Source organism: Caretta caretta, chromosome 5 (genome assembly GCF_965140235.1).
Source record: "Caretta caretta isolate rCarCar2 chromosome 5, rCarCar1.hap1, whole genome shotgun sequence".
NCBI lineage: Eukaryota > Metazoa > Chordata > Testudines > Cheloniidae > Caretta > Caretta caretta.
The window spans coordinates 100801220-100819878 of NC_134210.1; the positions used below are offsets into that span (position 1 = coordinate 100801220).

Sequence of the window (18659 nt, forward strand, 5' to 3'; positions counted from 1 at the left end):
TTGCCTTCACTAAGTGGATCAATTCTTATAATAAAAATACTGTAGAACCCTATTTATCAGACCATAGAATTTTTTTTTCCAGACAAACAAGATTTTGGAAAAATTAGGGGTTTTTCAATATAACTGATGCATTTCAAAAATGTAACTCAATTTCATCTGTAACTGTGGTTTTCAACTAAGAGGGGATTTGATTAATGGAGGTTTTATTTTAGTTAGACTGATTTTATTTTACTTAGACTGATTTTTCAGAAGTACTGAAAATCTTAAAACTCTGACCATGGTCAGTACTCCAGCAAATCAGGCCCTTATTATATTACATTCTTTTCAAGTGTGTCCTACAAATGATCTGTTTTCCCTCACAGCTCCTGTAGAAATCAGCTTTCATTTCCAAAATTACTCTTTCTTGTAAAATGTTTGCAATCCTTTTGTGCTGTTAACCAAATAGTGACCAAACCTTAAGATTAGAGTAATAGACTTGTGTCACTTAGCAAGCAGTTCTCTGAGAGGTGATAAAGCCATGGAGACAGCAGAATGATCTGCAGGTGACCGTATTAAATATAGCAGGTTTTGCTTTTTTTTTTTTTTAGCGGCAAGGGAAAGTAAATGTCACCCTGTACTGCTGAGCATTTGGATGACAGTGTTAAGATTGGATGCTTTGTAGGGGATAAAGTAGAAGGGTTCAGCAGCAGAGATAAGATGCTGGCTCACATTGGGGTGCTTAGAGTGGGGAACTAGCCAGCAGTTGGGAAGAGGGATGGAGATTATGTGAAGTAATGGATAGGATAAGCAGCTAGTAGAGGGATAGAGGAAGGAAGGACCAATTATGGATATGTGTGCTTGTCTTCAGGATACTCAGGGTTAAATCTGGTAGCAAGTTCCATTCATTCATATGTATTTTTCCCAAAACAAATGCTTAATGTTATGTATGAAAAGCAGAATAAAAGTGCCAGCAGTCCAGCTCTTATGAGCAACTCTACAATAACTAGCTGTTATGCTCATGTGATGTAGAGAGGAGGGAAAAGATTTTTTGTTTCAAACTTAACATTTATACCTATAAGCAGTGAATAAAAAAATGAATAAAATACCCAAATTTCCACTTAAGAAGGAGTGAGCCAAACTGTGTGCTGATACACGCCCTGTGCAATCCCATTAACTTCAGTGTGCTTCCACAGCAAGTGGGCCCAGAATTTGGCTCCATTAAATTTAAGTACAACGAGCTAAATTTTCACACATGCACGTGCACGCGAATCGATCTGTACTTCTGGATGTCCAATGTCCGGTGCAGCCCCAAGACTTGGATTTTCAGGTGCAAATCAGGTAGTTAGAACAGCACATCTTTTGGCTTTTCATGCACCTTTGTCTTTGGACCTCAAAAGACATGCAGTAGGATTTCCCTGGTATCAGTGCTTGCGTGTTTGGCAATTTCAATATCTTTCTTGCTTCTATTAGCAGAAATCCTTAAATTTTCTTTAGAATGTACAGCCATATCTGATTGCTAGACAGAGCTCTATAAGTGCCTCCTGTTTAACCCCCCCCTTTTTTTTCTTCTTGAACCTGCACAGTCACTGCAGCTGTGACACCAAGTAACTGAGACACTTCATGGAGAAAACCATGGAGCAGCAGAGTTAGGTTTCTTGCTCAGAATGCCTCGTCTCGTAGGTGCATATCATCCCCTTCTGCAGTAAAACCCGTGGCAGGGGACTCTAAAGGAGAAAATCTCCACACGCATTCCCTCATGAAGACACTAACATGTATATCAGAGGGGTGAGAGTGAGCGATGGGTACTGCCTCAGTCCTTGTAGATCCCCAGAGATGCATGTAGATTGATAGGATGCCAGGGCCATCTGTGCAGAGGCCTGTGTGCTGCTGTGGACCCCTACAGTCCCATTCTATCCCAAAGTTCCCTGGCAGTGTCTCTCCGGTGGAGCCAAGCTGTCAGGGACTCCCCTGTTTGGCAATGGTAAGGGAGGTGTCACAGAGACAACTGACCCTGCTCCTCTGCACAATAACGGGGGACAGCTGTGTCTCGAGGGTCCCCTCAATGCATGGATCTCAGAGGGCAAATGTGGACCATTTGAAGAGTAGTAGGCTGTGATCTTGCATACGAGGGATTTTAAAATTCAGCAAAACACTCCGGTGTGTAATTTGTGTGGAAGACCCCATAGCACATCTTAAAATCCAAAGTAGTAACAGGATCCTCAGTTGGAGGGGAGTGAGTTTACTGGATCCTGCTGCAGAAGGCCAGAGGACGCATCTGTCACTCTGACACATACAGATTGGAAGGTTGTTTCCTTCCAGAAGAGCACCTCTGTCTCCTCTTGGCCAGAGAAGAGGAGCATGCTGCCCTCTCTGCCTCTTGTCACTGGAGGTAAGAAACGATGATTAGTGTCTGACTGAGGCCCTCATGTTCAGCTCTAGGAAGAGGGGATTGCTCTCTTCCAACTCAGTCACACATCCCTAGTGCATCGTAGACCAGTAACCCAAGTATTGTTGACAGTGAAGCATTTTTGGCTGTTGTGATTCCAAATCTTCAGTTTCTCAGACATCTCAATCACTGGTGTCCAAAGTCTGCATTCATGAGACTTTTTCCTTTGTATGCCATGTTCAGACAGTGAGGACTACTCTGAAATGAATATTGGTTTTGTTATAATGGTAAATTACACAGATGGATAGATTCTGCTTCACAAAACCAATCCAGCCTTTGAAGACCAGCCTTTCACATACAAGGGAGCTGAGCTGCAGTGTTTCATGTCGTTCTGGTTCTGGGTCATAGACGTTTTGTTTAAACCTTAAATTTCTGTGTCACTGGTTTTTGTTAGTTCTGGTAACGCCAACACTGGAGCAGCTTCACAGAGATGAAAACATGTTTCAGGTTTTCCACAGCAGGAGTATTCTGTTATTAATGAGGAAATAGAGAAGTCTGTTTTAAATAATTTAAGCAGGTTTCAGGTACTGGCTGAACTTTGAAAGAAAGAAGGAAAAGTGACTGACTATATTCATGTGCTATTGTTAGTGCTTTCTTTTCTAAGCAAAGGCTTTAAAGCTGCTTTTTGGAACTGATTTGAGAAGTCAAGTCTTCAGAGGGTGGCCTGTAGATATTATGAAGTCTTAAAATTATACAGCAGGCCCAGTAACCATGAACATTTTAATTGCAAGGGCAGAAGGCTTTATGCTGATTCATCAACCATGTAGGAGAAGGGAGATGTTTATCAATTATAGTGTTGGAAGAGACACACACTCCCTAAAACAGCTCAGGATAGCTAATTATGGTGAATATTTGATTCAGAAGCCTGTGAATCATTTTTGTGTGTGTGTTCAGTTTTTAAATCATTTCTGGAAAGATAAAGGCAACTGGGAGTGATTTTTCTTCATTGTAAACCAGAGCACTGCCTGTGATGCTTACCGTTATGAAGAAAGTCTCCTGAAGACGTGGACAAGAACTGAAGTTATTGCTTCAGATTGGCACATGGTGTGCGGCCGTTGAGATTCAAAGACAAGTTAAACTCAGGTTACAGACATTAAGAGTGGAGGAAAATCTCACATAATGAGAGAGATAAATAGCCAGAACTGAGCCAGTTTCCAAGAATTCTGCAATGCCAGCTTTTGGTGTGAAGCACCCAGTCCGCTGGCTAGATCTGACCCTCTTAATGTATTTATTGGTTTGCTGAACAAACACGGATTCTGTAGAATCTGAGGTTTAATTTTTAAAGGGACGTTTCTAGCCTTTGTGCTTGCAAAGACAACCCTTCAGATTTGAACGAGTGGAACCTGTGCATGCAGTGGTGGTGTTGTACTCTGCACAAGAACTCCTTTTCAGAGGTGGATTAAGGTCTCCTGGGACCCTGGGACAGAGCAAGTGGGGGGAGGGAGGAGCTGGTGACAGAATTGTAGCCCCGCCCCACCCCTTCCATCTACTGTCCCACCCCATTCTGCGCCTTCCCCCTTGGCCTTGCCCCCGTTTAGCCCATGGTTCTTCCCTGCCCCCACTGTGACCCCAAGACTGGAGACGTTCTATCCCCCTGCCATGACCCTGGGGCCGCAGCGGGGAGTGAGAGCTCCTCCAGCCCTGAGGGCATAGCAGGGAGCGAGATCTCATCCAGTCCCAAGGCTGCTGCGGGGGGGTCCGGGTGCTGGGGCTTCTGCTGAGTACTGGGGTCAGGGCGCTGGGGCTTCCCCTGCCCGCCCTGAAGCTTCTACCAAGACTCCAGCCTTCTGCCACCCCACAGTGGATTTCTGCTGCAATGCCCATTTTTCCAGAGCCCCCAATTGGCCAGGGCCCCTGGGCCCATTGGATAATCAATCCATCCCTGTCCTTTTGAAGTCAGTGGAGGAAGTTCTGCATAGGGAGCATCTGCAGCAACAGGTACAGCTGCATTTATTTCATTGTGATTATTCCCACCAAACTTACTGGGGCAAACTCTCAAAATTCAGGTCAAAATTATACCTGAAAATGTGTTTGCACAACTAGTTTTAGGAGTGTTCTGTGCAGGCCAGTTGCACATATTTGGTAGGTTGTTATAGGCAGTTTTCAGCAAGGACAGATTTCTGAAAATTTGGTTTGCCCTATATCTTTATTTTAATGTCTAAGCCTATGTGCCTGCTCCTTAGCACATGCGGGAGGAGCCATTGAGAGCGCATCCAGCAGTGCATGTCTTTGAAAATGCAAGCATTATCTGAATATTCAGATACAGGCACAGATGCCTTTTTTTCTTTCCTTTTCTATTATCATTTTTAAAACAAGAAAGTTAAATACAAAATACTCTTAATGCAAAAATATGAATAAAAATTCAAAAGGACCAAAGTCAGGAAACACAGAATGCTGATTCCTATACCTGCCATAACTGAGCCATATTGTACCTACTGTACTATTTTATTATTGTTACTGATATTTAAAATGCAATACTATAAATGTACACAGTATACACAGGTACATGTTGCCTGCCCCAAAAACAATATATATGTGGGTATAAAAATCTACAACATGCATTGTAATACAAGAGTACTTCTCCACAAGGAGCCAGAGCTACCATTGCTGAATAGGCCCAAACTTTGCATTTCCTGATGTATGACTGTTTAAAATTCAGTAATAATGTATTAACGTGGTTTGAGGATTTAATGAATGTAAACAGTCAGTACCTGCCAAGTGTGTGTAATTATCTCTGAAGAGATATACACTTGGAGCTGGAGACAAGGGACCTTTCTTGTAATATCTTGGGTCGGATTTATTGGAGGATAAATTATTTCCTCGAGAAACTCTACAACATATATAAGTAAAGCATACATCTTAATACATGTGTACATGTTTGTTAGTGTTGTTGTCTTAGCTGCCTTTTAACAATATCATTACCTTAACGTAGTAAAACAAAACCATCTAAAATGCATACTGAGGATGAGTTATGGAATAAGGAACTTTTCACCTATAGGTTTCAATCTCCAATCCAGTCCTGATAGGAAGTTTTCATCTAACACCTGTATCCTGGTCTGTGTGAAATGAATGGTTTTAGTGTAGTTTTTAATGGGCAGGGCACAAATCACAGTGGCGATTAACTGACCCCTTGTTGGCAGTCTTAGCAAAGAGACTCACATTTGACCAGATCAGAGTATTAGACTGAACTGTTCTGCCTGTATTGGGGGAAGAAGGGGAGCTGTTGTAGTGAGTGTCTGATGTCTCTGACTACCAGTTTCCATAATAATCCCCCATATTCCACATACTTGTAACTTTCCAAAGTGTTCACATTTTGGGCTGAAATTTTCATGATTACTGTCTGCCCAAAAGGGATTCTTTTTGTTTTGGGAAAGTTCAAGCAAAAGCTCTTCAGTTGTTTTACATTAGTGAGAAGAGAAGTGAAAAACTACATTTTTCTCACTGTAAAATCAACATTATTCTTATTTAAGTTATGACAGCACCCAGTGATTTGACATTAAATATATTCTGTAAAATGTTACAGGATGCACAACAAAACTGAGTTAACATTGCTATTGGTACCCTATTTATTTTTTGTATAACATTCAACTGTCCTAGGTGCTTTACAAAACAAATAAGAGGAAAAGTTTCTGCCCAAAGCTCTTCCAATCTAATTTCCATACATTAACAGATAGGTGAGGGAGAAGTTGAGGAAGAGCCAGGGTTCCAATAATAAGATCATATGGTTACCCTTATGAGGCAGGTACATATCTTTAGGGTTCTGTTCAGGGTGTTGGGGTGAGAGAGAAAAATTATTAATTTACTGCCCATAGGCAATATGGCAGAAGGAGTGAGATATTTTTTGGAGTGGGCCTTTGACTCTAAAAAAAAAACAAGTGCAAAGAAAATGCAAGCTGAGACCTAGCAGGTTTCATCTAACCCCCTTGAAGACTTAGACATAGAAAAGTTGACCCTTGATTCAAATGGCACTACTGAATTTTGCTTTGATCAAATATTTGTGGATTCTCCATCCCCCCCAAACCTATGTGTGACAGTGCTAATAAGCTGTTTATGAAATCTCTAGGTATGCTGCTGCTAAGAATGGGTAAACAACACCACTTTTCTAAAACAAGAACAGTTCGCTGTGACAAAAGAAGCTCCAGTATTCCTGATATATGTCTTCACAGGATATTCAGTTACATAGCAGGTTAAGCTGGATAGGTCTGACACAATGCACTGCTCTCTCATCTCCTATTACCAGTTTCATTATTAAACCCAAGCACAAAATAACAGTGAAGCACTAGCTTATTCTCAGGTTTTAAGTGGAGGATGCTTTAGTTACACCTGGACAACACCAAAAACTTAATGGAGAATTTCTGGATGTACCAGGCTGAATATTGGAAAAGACAGGTAGGTGGAAAAGGAAGGAAGAGAAGTGGGGATGCTGCTCCCTTTTTTTCATGTTACTCCCTTTTATACAGCCATTCACAATTCTAATGAACATTAACGTTGGTACAGTAGATCAGTGGACACGTGTATAGTTTGTCTTGCCAGAGTTTGGTTCAGGCTTCTTAACTAGTTTCAAGATTATAAGAACAGTGCTACTACACATTCTTTTTAAATCATATGTTATAAAAGATATCACCTGGAAGAAGCTGAGCAAACTGCCCTTCCTGCTATTTTTTATTGAATCTCTTTTTTTGTCCTAGCATGTGAGCTACCTATATATTGTAAGCTGCACACCGTATTGCGCATTGTACCTTTTGCTTTGTGATGCTAAATAAGCCAAATATGTATGAGTCTTTCCTAGACTGAACTTCCCTTCACCTCTATACAGGCGCTGTTTGGGGGTACCTAACAAGTACAGCAAGCTGTATATTGCATGCAGTCTGCTCTTTCGATACATTTCTTTAGTGTTTTCAATCAGACTGCAGTCATCATCATAGAAAAAAATCTTACAGTAAGAATGCAAACATTCCAAATAGAAGGCATTTATATGGTCTTGAATAGATGAATAATTCCAATACTTCTTAGATGTGCGTAGTTTAGTATGCGTTCACCCACACGGATTTGTAATGCTGATAACTACTGGAGCAACAATGCAAAAAATGTTAAAATGTCTGAACTCCTACATGTGGATGATACACTAACAACTAGGTTTATTTATTTATTTCTAATTGAGCATGCCTTGACAACATTTTAAAGAACTATTTTGGGGACAACAGTCAATGCTTAACCTGCTCTAAGTGTCTTTGTTTTGTTTGTTTTTTTGGTTTAAGACGCAATCCTACATTATTTGCTCACACAAAACTACCACCAGCACCATTGTTAGCTTGGCAGCATTGCACACCGGTTATATTGTTTTAACACACATAAAAACAGAAACAGTAAAGTTTAGTTAGAAAAACAGGAATGGAAAAACAACACAGCTGAGTTAATTAGTGGAACTGTAACTTTTGCATTTCCTGACTCTTAACTATCTACGTAACTCTCTCCCCATGTAACTTGTCTGAACGCTGGGGAGCTTTCTTGGGTAGGGGAAGATTTTCCCCCCTCAGACCATGGTAGCAGAGCTGCATAGCCAAGAATACTTCAGCCTGAAGGCTCAAGTGTCTTCCACCGCTCTTGGTGTCCATTTTTAGAAAGACTCTTCACCTGTTCTTAATCTCTGTCTCCCGCTTCCTAGTCCATACTTTTTACTCATAATAGAAGTTTCTACTGTACAGTCAACTTTCTGGAGCAAGATTTAGTGGATGTGAAGTCAAGGACTTCTGGCTTACCTAGTAGCAGGGTTGGCAGTTTCCTGAGACAAACTTAATTTAGCACAGAGCGCTGGTAAATACCGGCTTAAACCTAGTTAAAACTGGGAAACTGGGGAAATTAATTGCATCCATGTCCAGCAAGTTAGCAAAGTATGAATCTTTTCAAACTTTGGTTATATCCATTCAGAACTGAGGAACACGCTTGGTCTATCCACTACATCTAAGTTGGTTTTCTGTTGTAGAATGCTGCATAGGCAAATGGACCTGGACTAATTGTTTGCAACTCTGCCTGCTTCTGATTGTTTAATGCTTCAAGTCTACAACAATGAATTATTGTCATTTTCATACAATCAGATGTTTGACTTTTGTTTGTATAATATTAAAAATTGAAATTAATCCTGACGTGTAGGTTCTATGAGAAAATATCCAACCAAAATTTACACAAACATTCCAGTGTTCAGTATTATAATTACATATATAAGTATTACACCCACTGCAGTTTTACTTCAATTTAGGGTTGTTCAAATAAAATCTATGAATCTATTGCCTTATGTAACTACAATTTGAATATGTAACTAAAACTAAGTGTAATATGGTATGCATTAATGAAACAGTTTTTAAAATAGAAAATGCCTTTAAACTGGGACTAACTAGATTTTCATGGAATGGTGAAAAAATCATAGAATACTGCCTGGTAAATACTGCCTTTGGTAAATACCTGGTAAATATCATCCTGTCCCTACCTAGTGAAGATCTTAACGAAGGGGTGTTTTTAGTTAGTGGTTCCTGGTGCCTTATTGCTCACCTGTGAGGGGAAAATAGCAGAAGCTTATTTTTTATACCACAATATTTGTTAGGACCTCTAATTCTGTCCTCTTATTGGGTGTGTGTATGACTTGTACTAATGTTATTAGGAGTGTGTGTGTGTGTGTGTGAGAGAGAGAGAGAGATAAGAGGTTAGACCTTGTAGCCCAGGATCTGCATGGGTGCCTTTGAGTTGTCCTTAAGGCTAATATGAAAACAAGAAATGTTGTAAGAACCTACTGCTTGTGTAAGAACTCCCTTTTCATAACATAGTTCTGGAAACCAAGTTTCATCTCGTTTGGAGGCAGAGGGAATCCATTCAAGTTCCTCTGCAGAGTCCGACAGTTTCTCCGAAATGAGGATTCCAGTGAAAAGAGCCAGGTTGGTCAGAGATATGACTGCCCCTAAACAGAGCCTAGCCCTGTCACAGTGTAAAGACATTGGTTGGCCCAAAGAAGAAGCAAGCAGTGGGGAAGGTCTTTTTTGTTTTGTTTTGTTTTTTGTTTTTAAAGTTAGGAAACTAGTGATCAAATGTGTTAAATATCTGGTGTTGCCTGCTCAAGGTGGCAAACTTGAATGGGCTGATAAAGTTATGTAAGGACCCAAATGTGTGTGTGTGTTGGTGTTTTAGAGGGGACTGTGTAAGATTCCAATGTTTGCTCAGAACCCGACTTGCATAACTGTGTGAGGAGAATCTTACCTATATAGTCACGCTATTGTACCTGTGAAAACTTATTTTGTAAGTACATCTAAAGGTGCTTTTGAAATTAGGACTTTATGGGTCAAATTCTGTGCTCACTTACAACTTATACAATTCCATTTTAATCAACCCCATTGATTCCACCCTTTGTATTTCCAGTATAGTAGTTGTCCTAAAATCCTTTCCAGTTTTGCCTTAGAGAACTAGATATGGCTTCTTCAGTATTAGCAGTGCTCCCTGTTACTCCCTTTTAGGTAGGATAATGGTTCCCAAACCATGGTCCACAGAGAGCTGGTTGATCACATCATGTTGGTTCTCTTTGCTATTCTCTTCACCAGCATCACATTGAAAAGAGTTAAAATACAACAACTGGTTACCTAATATTACTTTCCCATGTAAGCAGTTGCTGTTGGTGGCTGGCACATGCCGGTTACATGACCATAACTGAGAGCAAGAAGAAGTCCCCATGATTAATGATTGGGAGGGAAGGTGGTCCATGAGACAGTTTCTCCATTAAGGATGGATCCACAATGTGAAAAGAAAATTAGAAAACTTGTGGTCTAGACAATACTACAAATACGGAGGTAACATTTGGGACAGGGCCTCTTTTTTCCGGTGTTTGTACAGCTCCTAGCACTATGTGGTCCTGGTCTGTGGCTGGGGCTCCAAGGTGCTACTACAATAAAAATAATAAATAAATGACAGTATTGTTATTATTTATTATTTATTTGTTAGGGCTGTCAAGCAATTAAAAAAATTAATCGTGATTAATCGTGATTAAACAATAATAGAATACCGTTTATGTAAATATTTGGGGATTTTTCTACATTTTCAAATATATAATTTCAATTACAACACAGAATACAAAGTGGACAGTGTTCACTTTATATTTATTCTTTATTACAAATGTTTGCGCTGTAAAAAAACAAAAGAAATGGTATTTTTCAATTCACCTTATACAAATACTGTAGTGCAATCTCTATCTTGAAAGTTGAAGTTACAAATGTAGAATTATGTACAAAAAAAACTGCATTAAAATATAAAACAATTTAAAACTTTCAGGGTGGATTTGATTTAAATCAAATTGATTTAAATCACTAGTCAGGAAGACTCAATTTAATTGTGGATTTCTACATAAAAGTGCATTCTTATTAGTTGTTTTAACCTTAATACATATTCTTCACAACTCAGAGATAGATGTAGGTTTCATTTTTAGAAGGTACACACTATACGTTTTTAAGTGATTTATTTTGAAAACTTTCCAGATTAATTTTACAGCTATATCGGAAAATGAATGATTGTTTGGTTATTTCATTTACCAAAGGTAATAGAAGCAGATATTTATGAAGTCAGTTCACCTCCCAATATCTCCAATTCAACAGGTTAATCATTAATATTTGGAGGATTTTCTTACCTTGCTCTATTAGGAGGAAAACATCACCAGGCAGACATTTAAATTGTTTTATTTAACTGAAACAACATTATGTATTCTAGATTTTTTTTCTTCAACAGCAAACATAACAAAACAAGCATATGAATTTTTGAATTTCGTTAAACATTCAGGTTTTTTAAAATCAGGTTGGTTTTTGTTAAAATTGTTTTTAACTAAAATAGTTAAATGAAATATTAAAAAAAAAAATAAATCGACTATGTCAGCCAGGTCAACATGCGAAACTTAAAATATTGGCTTCTGCAGCTAACTCAGTTGTCTTCACCTTCATTTTCTTGTTTGTTAATAATCTGGAAAAGAAAAACCAGCTTTCCTGCTTTTTCAGGACTCAAACGATTTCTCAATTTGGAATGAATTTGTCCAAAGGAAGAAAATATTCTTTCTACACCAGCAGAAGAAGCTACTGCTGTTAAAAGTGAGATTATCACTTCAACAGCCTCTGAATCCAAGTGCTTACGTGACTTCCACTAGTTCACTGGTTTGACTTTCTTTAAAACATCATCAACAAAAACATACATTTCTTGAATGGTTCTTATTCCCAAACTGGGTCTCTTTTATAGCCCGCTGCCATTATAGGTTTTCCCTTTTAGTGAGAGAATGGTATGGTAGATCTCAAATCAGTGAAGGCTACACTCAGAAAGACATCAAGACTTCTGGAATATGCTGCTCAAACAGTTTCACTTTTGTTTCTACTGCCTGTCCCTCCCTTCTCACATTTATCTCCAGACTTCTTCTCTTTGTCCAGATCTATTCCCCCCTCCCATCAATCTTCTATTCGTTGAACTTTTTGAAACTTTGCACTTTTAGAGGCAGGTAAGGAATTGACTGTGTGTACACTAATTTGCGAAGAGACAATAGGGTTGATGTCTGTTATTTCTCGCCTCTGTATATTATTTATTTAAAAACATTTTTGCTGTTAACAAGCATGTTATCTCTGGAGACACAAATCCACTGTTTGAGAACTGCAAAACTAAGAATCTCTGGTGGTATCTTCCAGACTGAGCACTGAGTCCCATTGGGTAGATAGAAAGATTAACCTAAATAATCTATACAGAAGCCCCTGGAACCCCATAAGATTGAGTCCCTAATCCATGAACTATTGGAACTCATTTACAAAACTTTTCTTAAAAATTACATGAATATATTGTCTCATACTATAGAATTAGAATTTATAATCCCTGTTCCATGATGAGATATCTTTGAGCTATAATGTATCTTTATCTTTAGATAGGTTTTTTTCTCAAAAAGCATTTTATCAAAAAAAAATCAGATTTAAATTAAAAAAAAATTTTTTTTTTAAATCATTGATTTTTTTATTCACCCTGAAAACTTTTAGAGCCTACCATCCACTCAGTCCTACTTCTTGTTCAGCAGGTCACCCAGACAAGCTAGTTTGTTTACATTTTCAGGAGATAATGATGCCCGCTTCTTGTTTGCAGTGTCACCGAAAGTGAGAACAGATGTTCGCATGGCACTGGTGTAGCTAGTGTTGCAAGATATTTACGTGCCAGATTCGCAAAAGATTTATGTCTTCAACCACCATTCCAGAGGACATGCGTCCATGCTGATGATGGGTTCTGCTCAATAACTATCCAAAGCAGTGCGTACCGATGCACATTCGCTTTCATCATCTGACTCAGATGCACCATCAGAAGGTTGATTTTCTTTTTGATGGTTCGGGTTCTGTAGTTTCCACATCTGAGTGTTTCTCTTTTAAGACTTCTGAAAGCATGCGCCACACCTTATCCCTCTCAGATTATGGAAGGCACTTCAGATTCTTAAACCTTGGGTTGAGTGCTGGAGCTATCTTTAGAAATCTCACATTGGTATCTTCTTTGCGTTTTGTCAGATCTGCAGTGAAAGTGTTCTTAAAATGAACATGTGCTGGGTCATCATCCGAGATTGCTATAATATGAAATACATGGCAGAATGCGGATAAAACAGAGCAGGAGATATACTGTTCACCCCCAAGGGGGTTTCAAGTTGCAGTGGGATATTAGGAAAAACTTTTTCACTAGGAGTGTGGTGAAACACTGGAATGCGTTACCTAGGGAGGTGCTGGAATCTCCTTCCTTAGAAGTTTTTAAGGTCAGGCTTGACAAAGCCCTGGCTGGGATGATTTAATTGGGGATTGGTTCTGCTTTGAGCAGGGGGTTGGACTAGATGACCTCCTGAGGTCCCTCCCAACCCTGATATTCTATGATTCTAAGGAGTTCAGTCAAAATTTAAGTAATGCATTATATTTTTAATGAGCATCATCAGCATGGAAGCATATCCTCTGGAATGGTAGCTAAAGCATGAAGGGGCATACGAATGTTTAGCATATCTGACACATAAATACCTTTCAATGCCGGCTACAAAAGTGCCATGCGAATGCCTGTTCTCCGTTTCAGGTGACACTGGAAATAAGAAGCCTGCAGCATTATATCCCATAAATATAAATAAACTTGTTTGTCTTAGCAATTGGCTGAATAAGAAGTAGGACTGAGTGGATTTTTAGGCTCTAAAGTTTTACATTGTTTTGTTTTTGAGTTCAGTTATGTAACAAAAAATATCTACATTTGTAAGTTGCACTTTCATGATAAAGAGATTGCACTACAGTACTTGTATTAGGGGAATTGAAAAATACTATTTCTTTTGTTTATCATTTTTACAGTGCAAATATTTGTAATAAAAATCATATAAAGTGAGCACTGTACACTTGTATTCTGTGTTGTAATTTAAATCAATATATTTAAAAATGTAGAAAAACATCCAAAAGTAGTTAATAAATTTCAATTGGTATTCTGTTGTTTAACAGGGTGATTAAAACTGCGATTAATCACGATTAATTTTTTTAATTGTGATGAATTTTTTTTTTAGTTAATCGCATGAGAACTGTGATTAATTGACAGCTCTATTATTATTTTATTTAGTTTCTTAAGGCAATTGAAAAATGGTTAGAAGCAACCATGGAAGCCTGCTTCTGTTCAATTGAGGCCAACCCTTCTGGCAAATCGCTCCTGAGCAATTGTACATACACCTGCTTCTTAAAGGGGCAGATTAGGACTCAGTATGTGAATCTTTAAATTTGCTACTTGTAAGTTCAAGATGAATAATCTTACTAAAGTTGCACCCCCACTTTCTGATCAGGCCCTCAGGGTTTCTTCACTCCTCTCTCGTAACAATTTCCATCTTGACTTAATGCATTTTTTTCTTGGGTTTTTTTTTTCTTTTCAAAATATTAGGCCGAATTGTTTGCAGCCTTCAATAAGCGAATTGGATAATTTGTTTGCATACACTACTTGTGTGGGGAGATGTGCTGTAATTGCAACTTAATTGAATGGCTGACGAGAAAAATCAAATGCAAGTCACAAATGTTCGTGCCAAACATCATAATTTCCCTTCTCCTTCAGCTTCCAAAATTATGTTTTCATGTCATGCTTTTTTGGTGAATGTTATTTACCCTGGATTTAATTTTAGTTCAATTTTCAACTTTTGTAGTTTATGGACAAATAAAATATTTCATTTTCCTCATAAACATATAACTATTGAGGTAAAAAACAGTGGCATACTGAGAGTTCTGCATGTTCATTACCATACGAAACAGAGGCTGTAACAATGTAAACAGTGTTTGGCTGCTGTTATGTTTTTCATCTTTAATCCCTTATTCCCACTTCCAAATAAAACAGAGTGAGATTTCTACAGTGGTCACTCAGTTTTTTTATTTAATTCTCTTTTCTTACCATATCTAGTCTCCATCTCCTGATTCCTCTTCACCCCGTGGTGCTGAATCGTCAAGTAGGCAACATCACCAAGATGTCTGTGGTACAGCAGAACCCTCCACTAATAAAGAGGTAGAGTGCGGTCTTTTTAAGAGAGACAGTCCTATTCCACTTACTGCTCATGTCTTTATATCTTCTTCTTCTTCCCCGTCCTTGTATATGAAAAAAACAAAACTGGCATAAGTTATTGTTTTGTTCTTCCTCATGTTGTGTGTCTCTGATTGAAACCCTAATTTAACACCGCTGTTTCTGATGGCTTTTTTTTTTTTTTTCCTGCAGTGATGTTTGTGTAACAGGCTTAGGAGAGTTGATTTATTTAAGAGCAGCCAATGTCCCCTCTGTACTGGGGCAAGAGGAGGCAATATTTTCTTTTCCCTCTCTTTACAGAGTGTCCTGCTACAAAGGAGGTTACATTTCTTACGCCATGTCTACACTAGCGCTTATGTCAGCAGAACTTTTGTCGCTCATGGGGTGTGAAAAAGACACACCCCCTGAGCGACATAAATTTTGCTGGCATAAGCGCTCATGTGCACAGCACTATGTCAAAGGGAGACGCTCTCCCTCCGACATAGCTAATGCTGCTCGTTGAACTGGTTTTATTATGTTGACGGGAGAGCTCTCCCGTCGGCATATCGCCGCTACACGAATGATCTTACAGCAGCACGGCTGAACTGGTACATCGGTGCCTCTATAAGCATATAAGTGTAGGCATGGTCTTAGTCAGGATGATAGGCCTGCCAAAATAAATAAATATTAATACAGCACTGTTCCTATTAGTGTTGCTCCCTGTTTCATCAGCAGGGAAGTAGAATCGCTGAAGTGTGAAGTGATTTGCCCAAGTGCAGGCAGTGATTCAGTGGCAGGACTGGGAATAGAATCCAGGAGTTCCTGACATTGGACCCTCAAAAGTGCCTCTATCATGTGAAGACTAACCTGTACATGGTTAACTTTACAAACTGTGAATGGTCCTGTTTGTGTCAATGGGACAACTGAGAATGTGGAAAATTTATCATGTGCATTTAGTCTTTGCATATTGTGCCTGGGGAACTATACGAACAGAAAAATTGCAGTTATCTTCGTTTTTTAATTTCTAACTTTAATAAATACAGTGCAAACAAAGAAAAACTTCAATTGTAGAAAGCAGGTACCATCTAACTGTCAATTTGTATTGTAGTGTCTATGCACTGGTCAGTTTTCTACAGATATAGAAACTGGCTGAGAATTGAAATTCCAAGTAATAATAGTCATATCCATCTTTTCTTTGTTTCAAATTTGACAAAGAAAAAGGATAGGCCTATGATTTATGAATTATATTTTTAAATCTTTATTTACATTTTGGGTGGTGTTGGCTTTCAAAAGGTTTAAAGCTATACCAAAGTCTTTGAGAGTGTTAGTTTTGTGCTTTGATCTGTGATATTCTTTGCTCATTATAGTCTTTGGCTTTCATTAAAGTACAGATTTAGTAATGTCAGATAATCCATTTTTGACTACTAACAGTTATTAGATATCATTAGTCATAGTCCAGGTGTTAATGAAATAAAATGCTACCCATTTTAGTTTTGAGCATTAGATTGTATACAGTATCAGGGTAATAAACCAGTTTTTATAGTAGGATATGTTGCAGAAGTAATTTCTTAGGGTTTTTTTTTTTTTAAATCAGTGTTGCATTCTTCTGTACATCCCTTACAAATAGCAATAGTAAGAGTAAACCTCTTTGCTTATGGGAAATAGTTGTATGTCTGAACAAAACCTTAATTTTAAAGAAATCTAATGTTTTGTTCAACAGAACAAATCCAACAAACATTACCTAGTTCTTTTATGAAGTTATATTTTCTACACCAGGATTTAAAGATACATATTTCTGTGTTTAAGTGACATCAGGTGATGCCACCTGTTATTTCTAGTACCAAAAGATTCCCAAATAAAACTACTAGAATTAAAGATTTTTTTTTATTTTATTTTTTAATTTTAACATTGTTGCAGTTAATAAATATGTTAGACATTTAATTTGATGTTGGTTTACTCAACTTTATCCCAAAAGGAAATTCTGCGGGGCAATCAGATTCCCCGATGGCTTACCAACATGAATTGATTAATACTAACTAAATAAAACTTCAGACAGTCAGTTGAGCCCTTGAGTCTGTTAATTAGAAAAATGTATACTTTCAAACTGCACTTGCATGGATAAACTTGTTGTTTTCTGAACCACACAATCGGTCTGTCTCTGTACCTGTCAGAATGCAGCCAGTCAAGCTGTTGTGTCCTGCACTGACAGCAATCAGATAAAATTATCAAAATGTATCATGGGTTTAATAAAAATAGTCATTGTAATAGGATGATCTCAGGGCAGCCTCTCCTGCTTTGACAATAAATGTTTCCCAACACTTAATTTTCCTTAAATGTGTTTAGCAGCAGGAGGCCATTATTCAGTGACAACTTTGTCCTCTGTTGGCTTTATCTCTCAGAAGAAGAAAGCAAGTATTTCAATGTTGTCCTGATATCCTTATATCATGCCCTGATTAAACTTTTTTCTGCCACCAACAGCTGTTTTTATAACAAGCCCAGTGTAATAAATTGTAAAATACTACTACTCAGAGAATCTATGTAGTAAGAAATGGAAAAGATTTACTGGGTCATTTAGTCCATCTTCTTGCCACTTAGGTGCAATTGCCTGACTGAGAGCTTGGTTTACATTTTTATATACATATAATACCGGGTAAATTGTTCAGCATAAAAAAGGATAATAAATTTCCTATGTACTGTAAGTGAATATTCAAAAGTACTTGCACCTCATATGAGATATTGGGCTTGATCCTGAGTTGTCACTGATTTTCCACTGGTATAATTATATTGAGAAATCAGTGGAGTGAATGCTGATCTACTTCATTGTGGAATTAGGGTTAGGCATATCAACATCTTGTAATCCTTGGTTTCTCTAGAATTCTTGTCACAAACATGTGTAATAGCAGGTTTCAGAGTAACAGCCATGTTAATCTGTATTCGCAAAAAGAAAAGGCGTACTTGTGGCACCTTAGAGACTAACAAATTTATTTGAGCATCAACTTTCGTGAGCTACTGCTCACTACATCGGATGCATTCAGTGGAAAATACAATGGGGAGATTTATATACACAGAGAACATGAAACAATGGGTGTTACCATACGCACTGTAACGAGTGATAACTTAAGGTGAGCTATTTCCAGCGGGGGAGGTGGAAGGGGGGAACCAGCTCTCCTAATGGTAATAGCTCACCTTAGGTGATCACTCTCATTACAGTGTGTATGGTAACCCCCATTGTTTCATGTTCTCTGTGTATATAAATCTCCCCACTGTATTTTCCACTGAATGCATCCGATGAAGTGAGCTCTGGCTCACGAAAGCTTATGCTCAAATAAATTTGTTAGTCTCTAAGGTGCCACAAGTAAGCCTTTTCTTTATATGTAATAGCAGCACATGTTGCAGTGCGCTATATACCCTACATACTTCTGACATAGAAATTGCCTTTAACAAATATCCTCAGCTAGGCTTACTTCTAAGTGTAACTAAATGATGAGTATTACTGCAGTTAAAGCTGGTAGGTGTATGAAGCCTTTCATTGGGCTTTTTTCTAGAAGTTATAAATCGAAATGCCCCTCTGCCATGTACATTGGCCAAACTGGACAGTCTCTATGCAAAAGAATAAATGGACACAAATCAGATGTCAAGAATTATAACATTCAAAAACTGGTAGGAGAACACTTCAACCTCTGTGGCCATTCAGCAGAAGATGTAAGGG

General features: G+C 38.3%; 1 protein-coding gene across 3 annotated transcripts in view; it reads left to right on the forward strand.

Annotated features, from left to right (window-relative positions):
* The window catches only part of APBA1 (amyloid beta precursor protein binding family A member 1), a 53218-nt gene that overhangs the window by 3661 nt on the left and 30898 nt on the right, over positions 1–18659 (forward strand). For all 3 annotated transcript variants that reach the window (XR_007356928.1, XM_048851816.2, XM_048851817.2), the window contains exon 2: positions 14855–14956. Coding sequence is in view for 2 of the 3 variants with exons in the window: in XM_048851816.2 (XP_048707773.1) it covers positions 14855–14956 (102 nt within the window). In the remaining variant the exon portion in view is untranslated. The remainder of the gene's footprint in view (positions 1–14854; positions 14957–18659) is intronic.